This window comes from Trachinotus anak, unplaced genomic scaffold, assembly GCF_046630095.1.
Source record: "Trachinotus anak isolate AG129_WGS33_773 ecotype Australia unplaced genomic scaffold, CSIRO_AGI_Tana_v1 ptg000015l, whole genome shotgun sequence".
NCBI lineage: Eukaryota > Metazoa > Chordata > Actinopteri > Carangiformes > Carangidae > Trachinotus > Trachinotus anak.
The window spans coordinates 6,213,828-6,233,775 of record NW_027273866.1 but is presented as its reverse complement, the minus strand read 5'-3'; the positions used below and the strand labels follow the sequence as shown (position 1 = coordinate 6,233,775).

Genomic DNA, 19,948 nt, shown 5'->3' with positions numbered 1-19,948 from the left:
GTATGTTCACCTCATCTCCCAACTTTCTATCTGTTTACCTCACCTCTCCTCAGTTGCAGCCCCTGTGGTCCCCGTGTCCCTGTCAGCAGTCTGCTAAAAGGCTTCAGCATGCTGCGGGAGAGCTCTAAGGCATGGAGCAACGGCTCAGAGGCCTACAGCAGTGATCCTGAGGAGGACGAGGAGGAGGAGGACATGGTATTTGGGGAGAACGATCAGGACGGCATGGCGGAGGAGATGATGGATCTGAGCGACCTCCCCACAGCGCTCTTTGCATGCAGCGTCCATGAAGCTGTGTTCGAAGAGGACGCGCACAGGGTGAGATGGAGCAAACTCATCTCCTGGGTCATATTTTGACTGTGTGTATGTGTGTGTGTTTGTGGGTAGGTGCGCCAGACTTTGTACTCTTTGAGTCACCTAGCTGAATGTGTCAGCGTGTTCAAGATTCAAGGCCCAGCAGCACATGTATGATGTCATCCACAGCTTTTGCTCCTGTCTGTCCAAGTCCAGTCATGGTCTCAAGCTGTGTTGCTGATTGCTCAGCCACAAAGGCACACACACACACACACACACACACACACACACACACACACACACACCTGATGCTGTCATTTATTTGCCAGGGAACATGAGAGTGCAAGGCAGCGGATTACAATATGACTTGCGCAGAATCCTGAGCCATACTCCATGTGCCTGTGCATATCATTTGATCATCACCTCATGCGGCGTGTAATTTATGCCCACTTATAGATGGGGCTCACACAGAAGCCCACAAACACATGTTGCAGACATCAAACACCATTACGTGTCTGCCCATGCACACATGTACTGTATATATATTCTGTTATGGCCTCTCTGGGATGTGTAGAGGCTCACAGTCACAGCTTTATCAGACTGATCAGAGCAGGGATACGTGGATCACTGGATCCTGTTCGCTGGAGGAGGATACAAAGAAAATACTCCTAATTTTCTGCCCCTCTAATCCAATTATGGTGTCCTACCATCCCTCCATCCTTCCAGCTGGCATGTTTCACATCTCTCCCTGTCTCTATTTGTAAGTCACTTTTAAGTCATTCTCCGTCAAGCCTACCCATCCATCTCTCTACTGTACGTCTCACCTCCCGCCTCATCTTCTGCACAAGTTTTCTCTTTCTGATATGAACTTTATGCTTCCTCAATTCTTTAAATAGTCCCCTTCTGTCTCCTTATCTGAGGCCTACTTTATTTATCCCTTCTATGTATGTAAATGCAAAGCAGAGAGGCTAAATCTGGCGCATGCACAAAATCCCTTTAAATGAATCACTCCTGCTTTGTGAGTTTGCTGTTTGTACACCCATTGCTGCTAGTGCTGGAGTCCGCCCCCTTCCCTCCCTTTCGTTTTGCCTCCTCACTTCATTACGATTCACACTCCGGCTTTTAAGTGGAAATGCCACCCACACACCCTTCACTCAGAGCATGTCAATAGATTGTTCTCCATATGGTTCGATTAAATGAGCTCGGCTAAAAATAGAACTTTTGACATTTATTTAAACTTTCAAAATGAGGACAGGAAGGGATGAGGCATGAAATTAAAAAAAAAACAAAAAAACAGGTTGCTTGTGATATTTTCAAAGCACAAACAGGGACTTATGAGGTTGTTTTTGGCTTGTAGCAGTGTTGTTTGATTCTGCGCACACACTCATACACTCACTCACTCACTCACTCACTCACTCACTCACGTAGTCTGTAAATTCTTCTAAAATTGCAAAAAAAAATTCCAGCTTTTTTTCCTGACTGCTGAAAACTTGACATCTCTACATCCAGCACCTACATCCTCAGTGAAGTACAGGGACATGGCAACCTACATTTTTGTGTCTTTGGGCTCTTGGCTCTCTCCCAACACCGACATTACCTTCTGTTTCAGTTCTCAAAGGCTGGGGCTGGAGGATGGGCTGTTTCTGTAATCACACTGTGCTCTTTGAGAGAGAGAGAGAGAGAGAGAGAGAGAGAGAGAGAGAGAGAGAGAGAGAGAGAGAGAGACATGTGCCCTCATATTTATAAGAAGCTCTTAGCGGGCTATGAAAGCCTTTCCCTTTCTTCTGCATTAGTGAAAAGGAAGTAAAACCTAGTGGCACACTTTCTCTCTTATCTGCAGTATTTTGTTCCCCTGACCAGCTTTTAAGTAAAAATGGAGAGAATGTGCTCACTGTTTCGTCAGGAAGTTCAGCTGAGGTCCGGTCACATCAGCCCACCCTCTCAGACTGAAATGACTGGGTGTATTACTCATTCACTAGAATTACTTCTCATGATTGGCTGATATCTACGCTTAATAATTTGAATGGTCTCTCATGGAGCTCAAAACATCAGTCTTTGAAAGCTACAATGCATAGTGCAGGATTTTAAATGAATGAACATGTTCTTCCTGCCTTCTTGTCAACCATTTACCATTAGTAAAAAAAAAAAAAATCAAAACTTGCTTGAGAAAAAAAATTCTTCAGAATAAACAGTACATCTGCAAGCCTTCCCTGTTGCTTGTTAGATATCTAAAAAAAAAAAAACGGTATTCTTTAGAGAAACATCACACTGAATACATCCTTCATTTTATTTTCCTCCTGAGAAAAAATTTTGGACAAATTATCCAGTTTTCTAGTTTTTTTTGTTCCTGTTTTCCAATATTTATTCATGTCAGACATCGAATGCCCGTCTCCTGCTTGATAAAGGTTTGTAGACTATAGACAGCAGAGACAGTGAGGGAAATAGGTCCTGGAATTATTTTTTCTATCACACACAAAGGCTGATATTTGATATATTTTATTAATATGTGCATAAAAAGGTTGTTATTAATCCAAACCAAGCCAAAAAGAGAACCTTCACCCACCCTCCAGTGGTAACCCAACTTTGATTGCACTGAATCTGTACTATGTCATATGAGATTCAACTTGAAAAATGCTGCGTTGCATATAACCCTGGTTAACCACAGTGGTTTTCAGACGATTGGTCAACATACGATTAACAGTACTGCACAACTACTGCTAATTTAGACGTGATTCATTATCTATAGGTCCCACAGAAAACAAGTGTGTATAAGGAGGGAGGGAGTTAGAGACCGAGGTGTGGCTAGTGTGGGCACAGTAACAAGGCAAAGTTGTTTCTTTGCTTGTCAAGAGAAAGATCAGAGAAGCCATTATAAATGGTCCCTCATAGTGCCCAGTGTATATCAGGCCTAATCAGCACAGAGCAAAGCTTTCACAGCTGCTCCTGCTGCTGTCAGACTGAGCTCCCCTCAATCCATAACCAGTGCAATCAAGCAAGCACCGGCTGCAGCCTTAATACAACACCAAGCAAACCAAACATCTCAAACCAACTCACTTCCAGCAGACAGCTGCTTCCAGAAACGAAGCTCTGATAAAGCCACTGTTCAGTACCTGCACGACATGACTGACAGACAAAATGAGCGACTCGCTGGTGAACACAATGGGGCATTTAGCAGCTGCAGAGAAAACTGAGTGAAGATGACTTGAATTTGTTGGGCGGCCATAAACGTGACTCCACATGAATGCTGATGTTACTCCTATGTCTGGATGCACAAAATACCTAGGCAACTGTTTTCTTTCTTTTAATGAAACAACAGGTTGACAGATAAGAACAACAGATAGAACAAATTATAATTCTTCTTATTATATAATATTCCTTCAGTCCAGGAAAACCTGTGCATTCAGTCGCCTGTGGGGAGTTAATATTGATCTTTCACTGATGACCTTTGAGGCACAAGGGGCAATGTAATTTGACAGTTAGTGTCAGTCTAAATGTGTGTGCGTTCAGTTTTATTGTTAGTGTGCTAAGCTTGGAGCGAGCTGGATAAAGGCCGGGCCACTCAGCTTGCTGTTAATATTGTCCCAGTGGTCACTCGTGGTAATGCAATAAAAAATAAATTCCCTCAGACCCAAAGATCATTTTCCCCACAGGGTCCAGTCCAGTATTCAGTTCCTGAGGTGCCAAGTCATTGTTTCAACACCTTTGATTTTCTCTAGTTAAAGGAATCATTGTGTTTTCTGACTTTCATTGAATTTGTGTCCAGTTTCACGACTGTTTCCTTTAAAAACAACAGACAACTGCTATTTTTAACATTGAAGGGAAGTGTGTTTAGCTGCATAGCTGTGCTCTGACACACATGGTATAGATAGAGGACACAACATGACAGCAATGTGACATTTAATAGCAACATCTTATTTCCCTAGTTATCGTGCTCCTGTTTCTGTGGGTAATCCAAAGTGCACAGATTTCACAGGGACTGTTTCAATGGGACTACTTTTTCGGTTTGGTTAGGATCCAGTAACTAGGACATTATTTCTGGAAAATAAAAAAAAAAAGCTGAGAGCACGACAAATGAAAATGAATTAATTTCCATTGTCTTGAGGTGGAGGCAAAAAAATCAGGTGTACAGTATATTAGGGGGCTGCGATAACTGGTACTGACAAACAGTGATTTAAAAAAAAAAAAAATTGTATTGTGCTGATAATTTAGCAAAAAGAGACAAAACACACAATAAAGTTAGAGATGAATGTTACTGATAGCATTTTTTTTTTCTCAGATTTTTTATGAATATCGCTGTCATGACTTCTTCTGGCTATGATAATGGTGTAATGATAACCGCACATTATGACAGCCCGGCAGTATATTAGTAAAGTATATTGCAGTAGCCACCAGCTGCAGTTCTCCCACTTGCATCTTTAATGCTGTCCCACTTAGTGATGCATTAGCAGTGTAGCAGCGATAGATAACTGTAAGTATGTGAAAAGTTGAACTCCTGCGGTGAACACATCTGTCCCACTCCACGCTAATGTGTTTGATAGTGTGACTCGTGTGTATCGGCCGATAAAGTAAGACAGCCTCAGCGCAGAGTGAAGCAATAAAACACATCAGGGACTAAAGATAGCGTGATGGAGGATGTGAAAGGTGAGACCTAAAGTGAGTGTGATCGTGTGTGTATGTGTGTGTGTTTATGTGTGTGTGTGTGTTTTATGTGCACACACAATACACGTACATGCAGTGTGCATGCATGCATGCATGTGTCAGACTACAGTCTATTTTTGGGTGTGGGACTCAGGGGGGTGAACGTGAGGGAGCGGGTGCTTGGCAGGCTGAAGGTCAGACATGATGCAGTGCAGAGTGAGTGAGTGCCGCTGGCCTCCCGCTCCTGCTGCGGCCGGGATATTATTCTGGTACGCTGACCGGGGTTGTCTCACCGACCTGGTGTGCTTGTTTTGCCTTTATTTATCCAGCAGAAGAGAGCAGAAAGCAATCTAAGACAATGGAAAAGCACAGTTTGGCTGAATTGCGCTGTTGTGGCACTCAGGGGGGCAAAATATTTTCCACATTTGCCATAATGACAGTGCTTTGTTTTGCAATGGCAGTTTTCCACTTTTCTCTGTTAAACTACATTACCCCTTGCATTTTGATGAGTATCTCAAGTTGAAGTCAGCTACTGGGTTTTTTCAGTAAAATCTGAGCTTCTACCGAGGCTGCAGATACAGCCAGGCAAGCTAACACTGTGCTCGTTAATACTGTGTGTGCTACAATGGGAAAATAGTTAAACAGGAAGGAGATACTGTGACAGAAAAGGCCTTCTGCAGCCAAGGTTACCCCTCATAGGTGATTTTAATTATTTTGGCTGATTAGTCTTTTCTTTGTGTGCTGTGTGAGTGAGTCTGTTCTTGATTGACATGTAGCTTTGTTGCACCTGTTACTCTAGGGCAGGACGAATTTCACCTGCTTGTGCTCCAAAACCTGACCTCTGTGTAGGTTTGGCATGGTTTCCCCTCCATTTCTAATCAGCACTCAAAACAACACATGCAGCTTGATCGAGCAGCACTGTTAGCTCCTAACAGTTACAATACAGACGAGTAAACACGCAAACATGTTGTTGTTGATGTGGCTGAAACCAATTGGAAATGCCACTGTGCTACTGTATCTCCACTGCCTGCTGCTGTTTGATATCAGAGGTACCTGCCGCCTCACTGCTTTTTCTGTCACTACGTAACAAGCAGCGTGGCCAAATATTCTCATTCTGACGTGTCAGAGTAGGAAAAGCACAGGTGTAAAATAATAAAATCAATTATGGCTGAATTCCGTTTCAGGGTCCTGATATTGTGCGTGCTGACTCTCTGTCACACAGTCATGTCTTACTGGGACACTTGAATCGTTCTGAGACATTGTTAATGTTGTTCTCCTGCATCGACAAGTCAAAAAGTCTCACTGTGGAAAAGGGCCTGTCCTTATTACTAACTGGAGTCCAGTGACTTCCAGTAAATCATTACTGGCCCACCTACAGCCTGAGCAGAGTGACTGAAAACACCTGTGGGTTTGTTTGATTCGAGCCTTTGCAGCAGTCAAGAGGTCAACTCTCTTCTTTTGTTCCAGGGCAAACAGAAGCCACCGTTCAATTTCGACAAAGGTGGTCATTTCTGATCGCGTGGAAACAAATGGTGACCAGCTAATGGACGATACTTTCAACAATCTATTGATGTGAATTGTGACTGCAGGTGGGAGAAAACAAGTAACTTGAGGATGTCACCTGATGGTCATTGTATGGATGAATGTTAGCGGTTGTGGCCCTGACCTCTACATGTAGCTCTTATTTCTCTGCTTCTCTTTATTTTTGTAGTTCCGCTTGGGAAACGCACATTAGTAATATCTGCCGTGTAATATTAAAAAATTATCTTTTGTTAATGTTAATGTGATTTAATTATATTGCACCTCACACAGCTGGTCAAATCCAGTTACATAAGTCCATGATGTCATGGTGTAGTTCTATGCCTCAGACATATCTGCATCTGTTTAAAGACAAACATCCTTACAGTCTGCTTACTTACAGACTGCACCTTCAGTGTAAGCTTCAGGGAAATAAATTCTTGCTCTTTGATGTGTGGTGATGATGATTGGTTTTGTGTTTACGGCTGCTTTGATTAATAACGACGGCTCGTCTTCCGCAGCCCCGCCCCTCGCCCGCCTCACAGGGGCTGATTATGAAACTGTAAGAATTGAAATGCTATGTAAGCCGCTGCGCTATTTGTTCTCAGTCGTGCTCCTGTGATTCTATTTAAATCAAGATTATTTTCTGGTTCAGTCTAAAAAAAGAAACGTTCCGTGGGCGCCTTCAAGAATGGCAGCTCACAATACAACAACAGAGTATGAGCTGTTATTTAACTGCTGCCAAGTAGAAGCGGACCCCTGTGAATTGAGGCGTAGCTGCAATCATACAGTTCGAGAAATGGATAATGTTTTGCAGATGACTGATTTAAGGCATGAAAGTGTAAAGTTAAGGAGCCGGAAATAAACCCGCGGGCAACAAGAAGTTTCGTTAGGCTGATTGAGAAAAACAAATAAAAAGGAGTGTATTTTTGGATCTTTTTGTTTCTTCGTCCGTGCTCTGTTCTAACTGTAAAGATATATTTGAAAAATGAAAAGCTGTACATCTGACTGCAGTTACTTGTTAATAGAAACACTGTACCTCGATGTACTAGCTCTAGTTTGGCTCCGGTCACGCCCTTATTTCTTTTTGCTTTTCTGTTTACCTTCAGAACTTTGTTGACGTCTTAATATAGCGTGTGGCCCCCGGGTCTGCACAGCCTGCCCCCCTGTGAGGCTGCTTCTTGGAGTTATTTATTAGGAGAGAGGAGAGTGGAGACCAGCATTCAAATCAATTTCTGCCAGTTGTCATTTACAGAAAAGGACTATTGACTGTGTTGTTGATTTTTCTCTTGGCACTTGTTTTCGCTGCTGTTACTTTGCCAGAAAAAGGGAAAACAATCATGTATGTATGTGACTCTCCCTCATTCAGTTTAGTTTACTTTGCTCCTTGTTTATTCCTGTTTTTCATTAGATGTTTCATGTGTTCATTTCCCCCCAGGGTGCTTTTTTTCCTCGTCATGTAAGTCTGTCTCCGTCTGCCTCTCGCTGTCTCCATCATGTTGCTCACTGATGGTGTATGCCCGAGTTGCTGGCGCCTGTGTGGCAGTTTGTACAGTTTGAGCATCTGCTGCTCTGGGGGCTGGTGGGTTGTCTGATTCGAATCTGGAAGCTATAGCACAACATTTTTTTTTTTTTTTTTCCCATTTCATTCCGCTTGCTTATAGGCCAACTCCATCCTTCTAAAGTTTGCTGTCTCATCGCACCAGTTCAGCACCTGTGCTCATCTCAGTTGCCATGAGGATCCCATGGCTTTAGATTAGATTTGTTTGAAGTGAAAGACTAGGGAGCTCTTCCTGTCCTCTGGTGAAGAGTCTATCATTTCGTTCTCCTTCTTTGTTTGCCTGCCTCAGAAAATGGCACCCACTTCTCAGAGCTCTGAGTTGTCTTCCAAGCTCTGAGAACGCCTTGGGTCCTTCCCTCCTTGTGTTTTTTTTTTTTTTTTTTTCCTCTTATTTGTTGTGTCTGGTATTCTCTCAGCATGCAGGTCAGAGAGTCTGCCTAACCCATCAAAAGATTTGACCTGATTTCAAAGCAAAGCAATCAGTGGAACCATCAGCACGTGTCGCTCTGTGCTTCCTCCTCCTCACCCTCTGTCTCTGTCGCATTCACATAGCTATATGGCAGCTCATCTCTCCAGCTATTAAGCTGCTGGACTGGGTTAAAACGCTGAACAGCTGCTGGTGACCGACCAGATGTGGGCTGTGAACCAAAAACATACTATGCTGTCAGCTCTCATGTTTGGACAGTGTCTGATGCTGTTTGTAAAAGCTGTGCTCTGTACATAAAGCAGCTTTTGTGATTTTATTTATTTACTAATGTAGATACCCATATTATTAAAAGATATTCTCACAGCAGTTTTTATATCCTTCAAAAACAAACGTTTTCCCACTATACCCAAGCAGCCATCACACATACTCTATATTGTTCGGCCTTTTTTGGTGTAAACATTAGGCTTAATGTATTTGACCCTGTAAACTCAAATGTCCATGACTGACTGACTGACTAACTGGTGACGGTACACCATTGGTCAACCCCTGAGTATTGGAGTCTCCCCATTAGTCGCTGCTTACTTAAAAATGGATTGCAAACAATTTCTATTACATCATCAGGGTGTAGTTTACAGGCGCTGTTTCCAACTTACACAGACATGAATGACCCCCTCACTTTCTCTCTGAGCGATCGTTTTACAAGTACATACAGCGGAAATCACAGCACAGCTCTCGTCTTTAAATTTGGTGTTTAGTGATTTTGTCAAACCAAGTACACATTGTCTGACAACAGACACAGAAAAACATGTAAATGAGATCAGCTTCGGTGGAAAGTCATCTGTATTAAAATGTTGTATATGTGAGCACACAGAGTAGGAGACAAGCAAACAGATAAGGGGTTGAGAACAGCTGACACCAGGCAGAATGCAAATACTACATGATTATGTCATGATTATGCTAATTGCCACATTACGTCATCGAGCGACATTAAATGACTTTTTCAGCGGCTTTAGCTACTTTCCATTGAAAGTAGTTGTTTATAGCTGTTTCACAACAGTTTTCCACTATGTCCTCGATTTTGCACGTTGACCCTAAGTGGCCCGGCCACATGCGAGGTTCTGACATAGTCTTGTTGTTTAAAGTGGGGTTCAACCTTAACACTTCCAACTTTGGCAGTACTGTGTCATATATATATATATATATATATATATATATATATATATCCAGTTGCTTCAGCTATACACTGTAGCTAATTCTGTAGTGATGCAGTCAAAGCCACAGTGATTTTACAGCTTATTGTTAACAAACCAAATCTATGGATACATCATGGCGCGCAAATAAGATGGGGATTGTGATTGATGGAGATTATATATATATATATATATATATATATATATATATATATATATATATATATATATATATATATATATATATATTCATTTATAAGAATACTTGATATTTTACCTGGGCAGTTGCATATATAAATTCTGTATGATAACAGGCTCATTTTTGTTAGTTAGGAGGGAAGAGTTACAGTCAGAGATCCCCTCTGGGAGTTGTCTGCCACTGTTCATTAAAGCTGGACTGTCAGAAGTCATGTAAAACTCTATCGACATTTTTCCACATCCACATGACTAACCGCTGCAGCAGCCGCTTTCCCTCCCTCACATTTCTTCCTGTCAGCTCGTCTGCAGAACTCAAACCACCACAGAAAACAAGTTTGGAGCCGTGATGATTGCTGATGGAGGCTTCATGTGTTTGTCATTTACAGTTGATGCCGGGTGTCTGCTCATGCTCAGGTATTCATGCTGTCCTTTGCACCTGGCAGGACCCCTCTCTTTTTCTCTCCGTCTCTGTGTCTCTTTCTATTTTCACTCACCCTCTCACCACTTTTATTCTCTCGACGCCATCCCGCCTCTGTGTGCTTCTCTGTTCTCCACCGCTCTTTCTCACCTACACTCTGTAGATCTGTCTCTCTGCCCTGTAGACACTCTTTTATCCTCCCATCCCTCTGTCTCCCTCTGGCTCTCTGCGCCTGTACTTGGCTGCTTGCTTTATAAATAGCTTGGCCTAGATTACAGCAGCTGCATTGGCGCTGGCACCATGGGTTGGTTTGCCTGGGCCAAGTGAGGTAGCCTGGTGAAACAAGAGGTTGGCATTGAAGGGATGGAGCCTCTGTGCGTGTGCATGTGTGTGTGTGTGTGTGTATCTGCGTGCAGGTGTGTGAAGATCATGAGGATAGTGCAGCCGCAGCCTATCTGCATGCCTGCAGAGGCTGAGCTCAGGAGTTTGTTTTTACACTGTCATTCCTTTTATTCTTCTGGTCTCTCTCTCTCTCTCTCTCTCTCTCTCTCTCTCTCTCTCTCTCTCTCTCTCTCTCTCTCTCTCTCTCTCTCTCTCTCTCTCTCTCTCACTCACACACACACACACACACACACACACACACACACACACACTCATATGGACAAAGCCCATGCTTGTGTGTCTGTGAGAACTGTTGTCATATTTTCATGCCTTTCTATTTCAGGTGCATTCTTGCCGTGAATACATGTTTACTAATGTGAGTCTGTGCATGTGTTCAGTCAGAGATGTTAAAGCACCAATACAGTCTATCGTCACATGCAGTTTTGCATTTTTGCTTGTGTGTACGTGTTGTATTGTTTTGCTCTGTGTGTGCCGGTGCGCATTAACATACATGTGTGAATTATGAGCATGCGTATATCGGCCCACCGTGATGATCCACTGCCCTGATTTCCTCCCTCCTGCTCCTCTGCAGAGCTCCGCTTCAGAATACAAATACTGCTCGTCAGTGAGTCTGAGACACAGCGTCTCACCCTTTGAGCATCTCTGCTGCCTCTCCGCCTCCTCCTCTCATCTCTTATAAACCACATCATGCACCTCAGAGACTCTGCAATAACGACATTTCTGCTATTCAATTAACTGTTTGCCTTATCTGTGAATTTATGCTGCATGTATGTTCATTTATTTTTGCATGCACATAAAGAAACAGAGGTTAAGTGGGGGAAAAAGGAGAGGAAAGATTTACATTTCCTAAATCTCACAATCTCCATCTTATTTGCGCGCCATGATGTATCTATAGATTCGGTTTGTTAACAATAAGCTGTAAAATCACTGTGGCTTTGACTGCATCACTACAGAATTAGCTACAGTGTATAGCTGAAGCAACTGGATTATCCTTGAATAAATATTTCAACATTTTGGAAAATACACATATTTTCTATTAAAGTGAGCCATGAGGTGAATCCAGAAATCCACCAAATCCACCATTCAAATAAGAAATGGCAACCTGCTGCTCTTAAAGTGACATACTGATGTTGAGGTTGTCAAGTCTTACAAGGTGGCACCATGTGAAAGGTCATAATCATTTGTGTTTTGTCAGAGATGAGCAGTGGCTCCTCTCAGTCTTATTTCAGGTGGATAAAGAATGTATTTGGCGCTTGATGTTTTGCTGCATGGAGTCTTGTTCAGGGCGTGCTGACTGTGAGATCTAACAGAGGGAATTGTGAATGAGGAGAAGAGAATGGAGAATGAGGAGGAGGAGGAGGAGGAGGAGGAGAGCCGCAGAATGAGGCCAGAGAGGAGGAAAAGTGCTTCATCATCCACAGCGATCCATTCTTCTTATCAGCAGCATCAAAAGGGGTCAGAGGAGCGCATCAACAAGGCGCTTTGATAACCAAAATCATTCAATTATATATCCAGTGCACTGCATGTTGATAGCAAGGACCATATTCCCAACCCCCACTGGCAGATGAGCTTGGCGCCCTTCATCAACACAACCCATCATGTTCATTTGAACTAATTTCAAAGTGGGTATTGACTAACTCTGAAACTGAATTGTCCATGTAGGTCAGTTGGATTGTACTCAGGCTTGGGCGATATCCAAAATGAAATATCTGGATACAGTGGAAACCTGTTTTCTGAATAATACATTATTACATTATTATATGTGTATCTATTATATGTTTTTTTTTAATAATATATAATTATGTTATGTTAATTTGTGTTTCAGGTATAAATAATACTGCCGCTTAGTGTACAAGGTAGAGTAAGCAAAGCAGTGAAATTGCAAACAAATAAATAAAGAAATAAAACATGATATTATGAAAAGTATTGCAGATGGAGGGAAATATTGCGATAATTGATATTATTGAATTTCTGCCCAAGCCATTACATTATTATTGCTGCATCAGTCATCCATCCATTAACCTTTAGCTTTCTATTTCAACCATTTGTCCACTACTATCTATTCTGAATGCTCTGCTAACTTGCTAACTAGCCTACTGGGGTAGGCAACAAGTACTCATTTTTGGGAAGTGCTGCTAAACAGTACAGCAGTGACACTTGAGTGAAATAGATTAGACTCGATCATGTCAAGACTAAAAGTCAGGCTAAGTACGCACAGCATGACTTTGAGGACCCTGGTCCAAATCCTCATATGCATCAGAAAAGCATCTGCTCGGCTTGAGCAAGAGTGAATCTCTACCATCTTCTGTTGACCCAAGTCTTTGTAAATAGGGGCAAGTGAAAAGAGAATTTTCCAACAAGGCATAAATAAATGATCACAACCTTTGGCAAGCTAAGTCTACATTAGATCTCAGAAAACAGAGTGGATTTAAAAGAAAAGGCGGCACCGGGCGCGCTGCTTTATCGCTTCTGAGCTTGTGATTAATGAGCTGTGGGGATGATTTTGAAATGATATCTAAACCTGTCAAGTAGCATCTTCTGTACTGCCTGCTCTTACTACCGTGACTTGAAAGAATAAAGCAGATTCACTCCCAGCAGATGAAGCAGCTGACGACGCTGTTCAAGCCCAGGCCGACATGCTACAGTGTCTGATGCGTGGCGTTTTTGGCATTTAGAGACGAATTGTTCCAGACTGGGTGACTAGCTGATGCAGTCTGGTGGAGGAATGTCACAGTCATCCTCACATATCTTTCTCATGTTCTCCGTCTGCACAGCGTGGACAATGCCTGACACACGCAGACATAAATAGCCCTCACCGCCTAGAGCCTTAATATTAATGGCTTATAGGGGACTTAGCTGTCTTGGCCGGCCTGGCAATTATTATTATGAAACGGAGGGCGGTAGAGGGAGAGAGATGATCTGACTGATGGAAAGAAGACATGGTTTGTTGGGATATTATGCAATGGTTTAATGTCTGTGGGAATTTTTTTAAAATGATTGGTCTTTAGCTGGAGTGGAAACTTGAACTGTATCATCATAGTTAAAAGAAAAGCTGTGGCAGCAGTGGTACACGCGTCTTCATCAGCTGCTTTATTGTGAGTGATAAAGAGCCTCGGTACAGTTAATCTCCAATCAACAAGTCAGCAGAAAAGTACTGTACAGCTCTCTGAGACGTCCTTTTGAAGTTTTCATATCTGAGTCTTGCCAGGATCAACAAGGCTTCTTGCCCCGAAGACTCTTAATGCCCAAATTAGGTGTCTATTAATTTTCTGTATCTATTAACAGCATGCAGGGAGACAACCACTTTGGCACTGAATGCATCAGCGTGACAGCCATGTAACCATGTTGTTTGCCTGTTATTCTTAAGCCCCTGAAGCCACAGACCATGTCAACTGAAGGCAGCTCTAACTCTGGAGCATGCAGCTGACAGGCACGGTTATGCAATTATGCTATGACAGGAGAAAAGAAAAAAAAAAAAAAAAAAAGTGCAGTAGATGCCTTCAGTGGGCGGCGGGTTTTTGATGCGCAGTGCTGTGGAGATCTGTCAGTTAGCCATTCGTTTGAGTTCATGATCTATACAAAACAGTGTTTGATGTTTCAAATATAATTCCTACGATTGTTCAATTTGAAGTCAAATCAAAGAGAGATTTCCCCTTGTCAGAGGATGTAATTTGACTAATTTTCGAGGCCTTAAGAGATAAAACATGATTTTTCAGAACTATTTTCAGTTCAGTTTATTTTGGGCCTTTAATTATACTTAGAAAATACACTTACAAATAAAGCACAACAGTAGTGCTTGAGAAGCTGTAGGCTGAAGCTATAGCTCATTACACCTGCCCTCTTTAGGACATAATTGCCATTACTGGATAGTCAAATACTGAGATAGCAATCAAGTGAGAGAGATATGTGAAATGATATGAAATATATAGGTCCCCAGCCAGGTTCACGTTTGGTGCCTTTCACAAGAAAAAAAAAGCAAAGACTGGAGAAAGGTTTGAAAAATAACCTTAACATTACAGAATTTTTGATTTCCCAGTAACCTCCTGACCTCTGAGATTCATCTTGTGACCCCACCAAGAGGGTCCACAACCACAGGTTGGGAACCACTACTCTAATGCAATCCAGTGTTTTTGACCTTGTAATTCAGTTTTTGATGTGAGATGAGAAGCATCAAAACTAAATCCCAGGCTCTCTCTTGGAATACACTGGGGTTTGTGACACTGATGCTGATATGATCTGATGGACCAAGCACATACAGTTCGGGAGATTAACAGAATTTTTTCCCAAAGTGGTTGTGACACTTTTTTTTTTTTCTGTCAACATGAAACAAAAAAAAAAAAAAAAAAAAAACCACACACAAGAAGAAGCGGTATAAACCGGACCGTGAATTCTGCAGTGCCCCATTGTGTGGCTCGCCAACCACTGTAGTGGCGTAAAACACGACGAACATTGGGATGGTGATGACGTCAATGTGTGAGCCGTGGAGGGGGGGGGGGGGGGGGTGCAGGAGAGAGAGAGAGAGAGAGAGAGAGAGGGAGAGGGAGGGAGAGTTTGTGCGGCTGCTGCAGCATCACTCACAGCAGCGCAGTCAGTGCGGTGAGGAGTCCAGCAGCAGCTCTCCCAGCTGATAGAAGCAAACACCACAGTCCGCTGGACCTAACCTCGAGTTTGTGGAGGAACAACTGATCTGACTCTTTCTCTGCGACCCGACGAACACAGGAGGAGAAAGACTTTTACTCCATTTCTCTTTTCCTTCCCCACCCCACCCCCCCCCCAACCACGAAAGGGAATGCCATCGATAAATATGAAACTGGAGATGGTGACCATCATCGCCTGCGAAGTAGACACCGAGGTATTTACGTCAGACAAAATGCAGGTACGGTTTTTACACAACCAAAAAAAAAAAAAAAAAAATGCACGTTGCAAACAATCATGGCTTTGCCCTTGTTGTGTGGTTGTGCAGCAGTTTGCTCTCAGGACCGACTGACTGCATGCTGCCCTGTGCAAGTGCATGCCTGTGTCGGTGACGTTAAATGCAGGATTTTTATCAATGGGAGCCGCAGCTCCCCAAGACGCAAGTCCCGCTCCGCGCACACGGACAGTGATTGACGCTGGATGAATTGCAGAAATGAGTAGACAAGGCAAGAATGGAACACGCACACACACACACACAAGAAAAAAAAACCCTCAATGTCCCAAACTGTTATATGATTGTGTTGGTTTTTTATAGCGTTTTGAGGTCTATTTGAGATGGTGCGCAGGTTGAAGAGGAGGGTGTGATGAATTGAATTGTCCATGCAAGGCACATGCAGGGAAAGAAGTGAGGCAGTTTTTTTTTAGACGCAGTGGCGGACAGACCCTCTTCTCCCCCCCCTCTGTGTCTCTGCTTTCTCCTCATCCCAGCGGCACTGCAGGTGCATTAGGTTAGATGAGATACTGAGAAAGGAGCCATGACAATCCAATGAAAGATTGATTATACAAGCATCAGATTAATGTTAAAATACTGTAGTTTAAATAATCCAACCGTAATTGTCGGAAAGGTTTGTTTTTGACTCCACAAGGAACAAAAATAGAGTAAAGCGGTGTGAGTTTTTACCCTTTTTGATATAAAACAAAAATGGCCTTGGCTTGGAGAACATTTAGGTCACTATAAATTCAGAAGTGACTAACCTAAGCACTTGCCCTAAACAACCTCGCAGTAATATTTAGTCGGTTTGTCCTAAGGTGTTGATATGTTGCCTGTCAGTCACAGGACAGGGAAGCGTTTGCACTTACATGTGTTCAAAGTGAGCCTCGGGACCCCACCTTTGGCACTGCAGCGTGCCAGCTTTGGGGCTTAAATGGCCACACAGATGGTCTCCCAAAGCTTGGCTCACTCACTAAACCCTTTGGAAATTCCATGTCAGAATATATTCCCTCACCTGCTGGCTGCTTGTCAGCTTGTCTGATTTGACTCATGACCAAAGAGACGCAGGAAGGGAGAAAGAATAAAACCAAGCCACAGTGCAGCTCGGGAGGCTGGCACACAGTTAGTGCAGTAGCATACACACATAGTTCGTCACAAGCAGCCAGTGTAGGTGGTGTTTTTTTTTTTTTTTTTTTTTCTTCTTCCTCCCCTCTGTGCCACTTGCTCTTCAGTGCGGATGCACTCTCGTGTGATGACGGCTGAATTCAGCTATTTTTTGCGAGCAAAAGCAGCAGTTGCAGGTTTTAAGCACCCAGTCACCCCACCCTCATCTCCACAGCACCTTGGTCAGCCATATTTGATCACTTTTCTGCAACTCCATGTTTATCATTAATCTTACGCTAGCTGCCCGGGTGTAAATGTCCTGTTTCTTGTGTCTGGGATGGTGTGATTTGCATGTTAAGAGCTGCATGTGCTTGTAGTTTGATGTCACTGAAAAACCAACTGCACATATGAACACAAACCATGCACGTCAACACCTAGAGTTGTTCCAATACTAATACTAGTATCGGAGCTGCCTGGAATACTGTACCAGGTATTGGCAAGGATGCGAGTCTATGCACCGATCGAAAACCATATAATTAATTAATAAACTTTCTAGTTTCGCCCTTGGATAGAACAGCAGTTTCCCCAGTTCTTCTTCACCACTCTAAAGCAGTAGCCTACACAGAAAGTTGTGCTCTGCAGCCACTGGAAACTACTGCAGTTAGCAAAATGCAATATTTTCCACTAGAGCCTCCCATCAGTAAAAAAGCAATGTGTACAGTATGTGCAGTACGCAGGGGTGGCACTAGTGTCAGGACAACAAGTATAGGAATTTCTAGATTTATTTATTCGATAATAAAAGAAAGATTCTCTGGCATTTATGTGTGTATTCATGTTTTACCTGAGCTATGCCATGCAACAATGATAGCAATCAAAACACATCCATACAAGGTTAGTGATACATAGCTGTAAAAAAATTAAATAAAATAAAAAAAATGGACGTAATGGTATTGGATTGGCACCTTATATCGACTGATATACAAGTTCAGGTATCAGAATAGGTTTCTGGAAGGAAGAAATGGTATTGGAACCTCTCTAGTACCACCCTTTGGTATGCATCCCCACAATGAGCCAGGAAGCTGCTGTGTTTACTCCCAACCCTCATTACTCTCTCTATCCACTGCAGACCAGCCAAGGTGAAAGACACCAATGTGTCATCCTGTAGTTGTCCTGTAACTATAGTGGTGATGGTGGGCATCATACCAGATTTTCTTGGGACTGTGGATGACATGAAAATAACTGTGAAGGTAGAGATCTTGATCATGACATATTGTGACTGTCTTTTTATTTACCGCCCAGGACTAGTGCTGGCGTGTTGCATCAGGAGTCATTTATTTCATTGTGATGTACTTTCGTTAACAAAACCTTGTTTGCGCTCATAGATCAGCTGTCCTCTCGAGACAGGCTTGACACAGCCATTGGCAGGACAGTCTGATCAGAGCCTCCTGTCAAGCAGCTCTTATCAGCCCGCATCTCCCAGACTCACCCAAAGAAAACGAGGGGTCTGTGCACAATTAAAAGAGCAGACAGAGGGGCTGACTTTCGAATGGCACAAAGAACACCACTAATCCTGGTTTCTGGCGCACAGAGAGCAATGGAGAGCGCTGAGGGAGAGGGCAGATTAAAGCAGGGCATGTGAGGAGCGGCCTCTGATTGAGCTCACCTCCCTGTCTGCCTGCTCTTGTTTTTATTGTCGCTCAACAAGACCTGAGCCCGTCTTAAGGCCCCTGTTTTTTTTAATATCCCCAGATCTGAAGATGAGGAACAATAATCTGACTCCTGTTTCGTTGCAAAGCACTGTGGGTGAACTAATATGCGGATTGACACTATTTATAGACACGGCACGGAAAGATTAAGGCAATGGCAGTGGTGTGTGAATGGGCGACATGAAGAAAATAAGTGAATGGTAGGTTTTTAATTAGAGGAGATGCTTTGTTGAATCGCTGTGGTGTTTTGGAGCCATTGTTTTGACACTGTTGAAATGGCTTGCCCACGCCTTGGCTCAGTCCCCGCCGGTTACATCATTAATGAGCCAAACAGAGAGGCTGTGGACAGGGCAGGTTGTTGTTATAATAGTGGCTCTTATTCCATAGTGCTCTGTTTCCGTTTTGGAGAAAACAAACGCACTATTGTGGCTGTGAGGTTTGGCATGGCTCAAGCTGTGGGTTGGTGGCAGACACTGTAGTACGTGTATGTTCATCACAACACTATCATTACCTGGAAAAATCTACCAGCATCAGCAGATGATCGCACAGGACACATGGTGAAGGTCATAGCATGTTGGCAGGTGCATGTGTTACTGAACACAGAGTGTGACGCAAGCCTTTACAGTCACCTCGCATGCTTGAGCTGATGTTGGCATTTACGTCTAATGTATTTATTTATACACTTGCCAGTTTGACGGCCTCCCATTTGTTTGCTCCTGTATATGTATAAAAAATTAATCAGCCTGTCAACCTGTTCTTTCTCCTGATATGTGCCTCTCTGGCTTCAGTCTGTCACTGAATGAAATGTGTATTTTTTAATTAGGAAGCGTTTAACACATCAAAACCAGGATTTAGACATAAAGACCTGTTTACACTTTATTATGCAGAAACCTAAACACTACAGAGGCTGCACTGCGAGTCACAGAAGACTGCTATTTTCAACTTAAGCCTGCGCTCTCCCACATATACAGAAAACTGTAGTAACACTGACACAGTCACACACTCCAACCACAACAGTGAGTCAGCGGACTCACAGACCTACAGACAGACACCTCTGTCAGCAAAGACAACTGCTTGCTGAGGACGCCTGGAGAAGTTTCCATCCGCCTGGGTCACTTTCCATTTGTCCTCCTGTCTGTCTGTCTGTCTGTCACTTGTGTCATGTGTCTGTTCTCGGGCTTCATCGTCACAGAAATTATGCTTGTTTTGAGGAAGGAGGAGATATTTGATGACTAATCTGTTATTTGTAGTTCATCAAAACTGGAGGGATGTTGCTGACGTCTGTGATGTTTTCATTCCTTCCCACGTTCTTTTGTTAATATACAGCCTTATATAACATGTTGTCATTCCCTTTCATTTCTGGTGATTATTTGGAGCATCTAATCAGCCAAGCGAGGCACAAAACAATGGACCATTGTATTATTTTCTGTGATTTGATATCGCTTATAGCCCTGTAATGGACTGGCAACCTGTCCAGGGTGTACCCCGCCTTCGCCTAATGTCAGCTGAGATTGGCATTTTTGCTTGAAAAAATACTTAATTAATGGGTTAGTTAATTAATTGTTAAAATATTTGCACATTAATTTTCC

At 42.9% G+C, this 19,948-nt stretch overlaps 1 protein-coding gene across 3 annotated transcripts in view; it reads left to right on the top strand.

The window, feature by feature from the left end:
- The window catches only part of rcan3 (regulator of calcineurin 3), a 40,868-nt gene that overhangs the window by 1,674 nt on the left and 19,246 nt on the right, over positions 1-19,948 (top strand). For 2 of the 3 annotated variants that reach the window (XM_071497908.1, XM_071497909.1), the window contains exon 2: positions 54-315. In XM_071497908.1, coding sequence (XP_071354009.1) covers positions 109-315 — 207 coding nt within the window. In that variant the 5' untranslated portion in view covers positions 54-108. Of the gene's footprint in view, positions 1-53; positions 316-15,174; positions 15,520-19,948 lie in introns of those variants that run through there. The other variant, XM_071497910.1, reaches the window with a different exon arrangement.